Source organism: Bison bison, unplaced genomic scaffold, assembly GCF_000754665.1.
Source record: "Bison bison bison isolate TAMUID 2011002044 unplaced genomic scaffold, Bison_UMD1.0 scf7180017864456, whole genome shotgun sequence".
NCBI lineage: Eukaryota > Metazoa > Chordata > Mammalia > Artiodactyla > Bovidae > Bison > Bison bison.
The window spans coordinates 26,678,575-26,682,699 of record NW_011495018.1 but is presented as its reverse complement, the minus strand read 5'-3'; the positions used below and the strand labels follow the sequence as shown (position 1 = coordinate 26,682,699).

The 4,125-nt window shown below is 44.2% G+C and overlaps 1 protein-coding gene across 5 annotated transcripts in view; it reads right to left on the bottom strand.

Moving 5' to 3' along the window:
• The window catches only part of OBFC1 (oligonucleotide/oligosaccharide-binding fold containing 1), a 37,606-nt gene that overhangs the window by 5,669 nt on the left and 27,812 nt on the right, over positions 1-4,125 (bottom strand). For all 5 annotated transcript variants that reach the window (XM_010859407.1, XM_010859409.1, XM_010859408.1 and 2 more), the window contains one exon: positions 2,940-3,012. In XM_010859407.1, the coding sequence (XP_010857709.1) occupies positions 2,940-3,012 (73 nt within the window). The remainder of the gene's footprint in view (positions 1-2,939; positions 3,013-4,125) is intronic.

Sequence of the window (4,125 nt, the reverse complement as noted above, 5' to 3'; positions counted from 1 at the left end):
GAAGAAATGACTCATTGGAAAAGACCCTGATGCTGGGAGGGATTGGGGGCAGGAGAAGGGGACAACAGAGGATGAGATGGCTGGATGGCATCACCAACTCAATGGACATGAGTTTCGGTAAACTCCGGGAGTTGGTGATGGACAGGGAGGCCTGGTGTGCTGTGATTCATGGGGTTGCAAAGAGTCAGACATGACTGAGCAACTGAACCAATCATCCTGTCAAGGAAAATTCAATTCTATGTTTTGTTTGAAAGGTTAGGAATGAACTAAAGGTTCAGTTGTTGTAGTTCAGTTGCTCAGTTGTGTCCAACTCTTTGCGACCCCATGGACTGCAGCATGCCAGGCTTCCCTGTCCTTCACCATCTCCTGGAGCTTACTCAAACTCATGCCCATTGAATCAGTGATGCCATCCAACTATCTCATCCTCTGTCATCCCCTTCTCCTCCTGCCTTCAATATTTCCTAGTATCAAGGCCTTTTCTAATGAGTTGGCTCTTCACTTCAGGTGGCCAAAATATTGGAGCTTCAGTTTTAGCATCAGTCCTTCTAATGAATATTCAGGGCTGATTTCCTTTAGGATTGACTGGTTTGAACTCCTTGCAGTCCAAGGGACTCTCAAGAGTCTTCTCCAACACCACAGTTCAAAAGCATCAATTCCTTGGCATTCAGCCTTCTTTATGATCCAATTGTCACAGCCATGATTAAATAAATGGTCAAAAATCTGTCTATCAATACATATAGTGAAATATAAAGACAGCTATTAAAAAGACAGGTACTTAATACACATACTGTTGCTGAATAACCTCTAGGTTTAAAATATAATGTACAGAACATTGAATATTATATGCTAAGCTTTATTTAGGCATTTTAGGAAGGATAAACTATACAAATGTGTTTTATAAATGCATATGACATCTCTAGGATACACCAGAAACCAATGACATCTACTACGTTGGACAGGGAAACACAGAGCCTGTGGCCTGGTGCTGGGAGGAAGTCTGACTTTTCTCTGTGTGTTTTTGTACTTTTTTACCCTATGCATACAACATTCCGAATAACTTTTTAATGTCATAGGTATTTCTTATGAAAAGGGGTGGCTGCAACAGACTCTAAGTCCCTACATGATATTTTTGTTGGCATCCTGTTATTCATGCTCCAGAATTCGTCTCCTGGGAATTCACTAGTTTCAGGGAACTGGCTTATCATTTTTAGAGGCTCCCTTTTATAGACTGACTAGCAGAGCCTTGACAGACACACTCACCAAAGCAGGACCTGGCCTGTGGATTAGAAGTAGATATAAAACCTGCCACTTTATAGACCCTCAGGTCACCCAGGCTATTTGATTCTCTTAAGAAAGGTAGTGTGAATTACCTTCATTTGCTTCACCAGGCCCTAGGATTACTAATTCTTTATCCATCCTGTTCCTAATACACATCCAAATAAGAATCTGGCCAGATGGCTTGGGACTAGCATGAGTGGAGGAATGTCACCTGGGAAGCAGTCTCCCCTCTCATCCCTTCTTGGTGGAAGAAACGCGCATTTCATTGCTCTAAAAAGCTCTTCAGTTGTGGACAGGCAGTTTCCCCTCAATGCAACTAAAGGATACTTTTCCTTCTTGTTCTGAATGAAGTGAACAATAGTCAAGAAACCTTGCATCAAATAATAGATTGCTTTCAGTTTATTTTAAGAGCTGTTATCACACCACTCTGGGAGGTGACCTCATGGGTCCTCAAAGGCTAAACAGGGCTGCATACCATCACCACCAGGGCTAGAGACCTGGTCCTGCTCCACCCACTGACTCAGCCTGGAAAAGATCCAGGTCTCAGGCATATGTGGGCTTTAAGGACAGGAGGTGGACCTCTCTGGAAAGAAAGCAAGCAGGGGGAAGAGGCCTTCCTGTGCTCCTTAACCAGCCTTTCTACTCTTCTTCTGGCGTCATTTGTTGACATATGCTGACATTTGTTCTTAGCATATGTTTACAAAAGGTAGACTGTGAAAAGTCACCTTTAAGAGTGGTCAGTTTACACAGGATTTAAAGATAAGACAAATGCTTTATTTCTAACTTGTGTGAAAATGGCAATGTCTGTTGTCAGACTATCTACAATTTGAGTTTCTAACCACTAGGGGTTGACCTAACTCCACTAAAATCAACTCTTTTTCTAAACCATTTCTCTTGCAAATTATCAGGCTTCTAGGTGACTGAATTATACTCTTCATAAACTGTAATGTCTAGAACCACTCCCAACACTGAAGGGCTTAATGGTAGAAGAGAGGAAAATGTCAGGTTTGGGTTTAGAGACAAGAAGTCAGAGTGGAACAAGGAATAACACAAATTTGGTGGTGTTAGTGGTAAAGAACCCACCTGCCAATGCAGGAGACATAAGAGATGTGGGTTCAATCCCTGGGCCGGGAAGATCCCCTGGAGGAGTGCATGGCAACCCACTCCAGTATTCTTGCCTGGAGAAGCCCATGAACAGAGGAGTTTGGCAGGCTACAGTCCATAGGGTCGCAAAGAGTTGGACACGACTGAACCAACTTAGCATGCACACAAGAGACTATGAAACCAGAAAGACGTCAAAAACTCCTAGCCTGACAACTTACCTCGCTGTATCAGAGTCACCTGAGGAGTTTACTGTCTAGCCCCCAGCCCAGCCCCAAGTGAATCAGAGTCCCTGGGGCTGGGACCTGAGCGTGGTATGTTCATAAAAGCTCCAAGGTTGACTCTTAGATGTGGCCCAGGTCAGAACAGCCGTGCGAGGCTAACATTCACTTGAGCCAGGAGAAACCTGAGCCTCCGAGAAGGCAGGTGTCTGAACCAGTCACACCTCTAAGCTGTTACTGGGAAAAGCCCTAGGTTTCCTCACCCTCTGACCAGTGCCCTCCAGGAGGGAACATTTCCCCTTCCAAGACACTGGAATACACGGATATTACACCACTTACGATTTGGTTTCTGGCATTCTTCTTGAATGATCCGGTGGATCTTTCTGTGCAATTCTTTGTCTTCTCTCGTTACCTAAACAGGAAAAGAGAGTTTGGAGAGAAAGGTTAAGTGACAGAGAGGCTGTGTCACCTACCCTGCCAAATTAGTATTTAGGGTAGTTCCTAAAGAGTTCATAACAATCATCATCCATTCGCCATCAATGAGTGTGGTTTTCGAAATCAGACCTGTTGTCACGTCAGTTCTATCCCCAAGCAGCTTACTGCTGTGTGTGTGACCCACAGACATATTCCCATGGGAGGTGGTTCACTGGGGCCAGGATGGAAAGAAAATCTGGAATCCCTTGGTTTTGAGGAGCAACTTTCTTCTTAAATATTTATAACACATTCATAACATTTCTCTTATTTGTTATATTTTTGAGGGAGGCACAGTGATCAAATCCCAGGACTCTTTCCTCCTGTGTTTCTTCTTGGGTTTCATGTTCCTTCACCCAACCATAGGGAAAAACAACAGAAATAAAACTGTGAGGAAAAGCTAGGAAGAGAGTAAGTCTAGCCTATAAACAGAAACACTGTATGTTCTCAGAGGCAAATATAACCTGGGTTCCTTTCTCAGCTAGCTCAGGTAACAGGGAAACAGCCACCAAATGGGCTTCACCATCACATTCAGTAGTAAATCTAATGACACACAAAAAAAGAGAAAGGAATAAAGAAAGGAAAAGAGGAAGAAAAAGAGAAAAAAAAAGAATGGAAGAAAAAAAAAGAAAGAAGTGGACAAACACATAACGTCAGGAATGCACCCTGGGCCGATGGGACGTGGAATGACCAGATTTAAGATGATGATACTGACAAGGACCCATCTGTGGACTCATGGGCTTGCTGGGAAGATTAAGGCAATGTGGGAGAGCTGCTGAAAGCTGGAAAGCACTAGACAGAGGATAATGATGCCCCTGAGGCAATACCCTCAGGAAAACAGAAACCTAGGGCCAGGGTTGAGATGGGGGCAGGGAGTGAAATCAGCGAAGTGGGGTGGTTCTGCTGAGGAAAATATAGCTATTATAGCTGGATCACCTCACTCCAGCTCAGACTGATTCACAGGAGGAAGTGCCCCAGCCCTGCCACACCTCAGTGCTGGATGGCTGCCCACATCTGCTGTTCCTCAGGAAGAGCTGCTTCCTACCAACCCAGG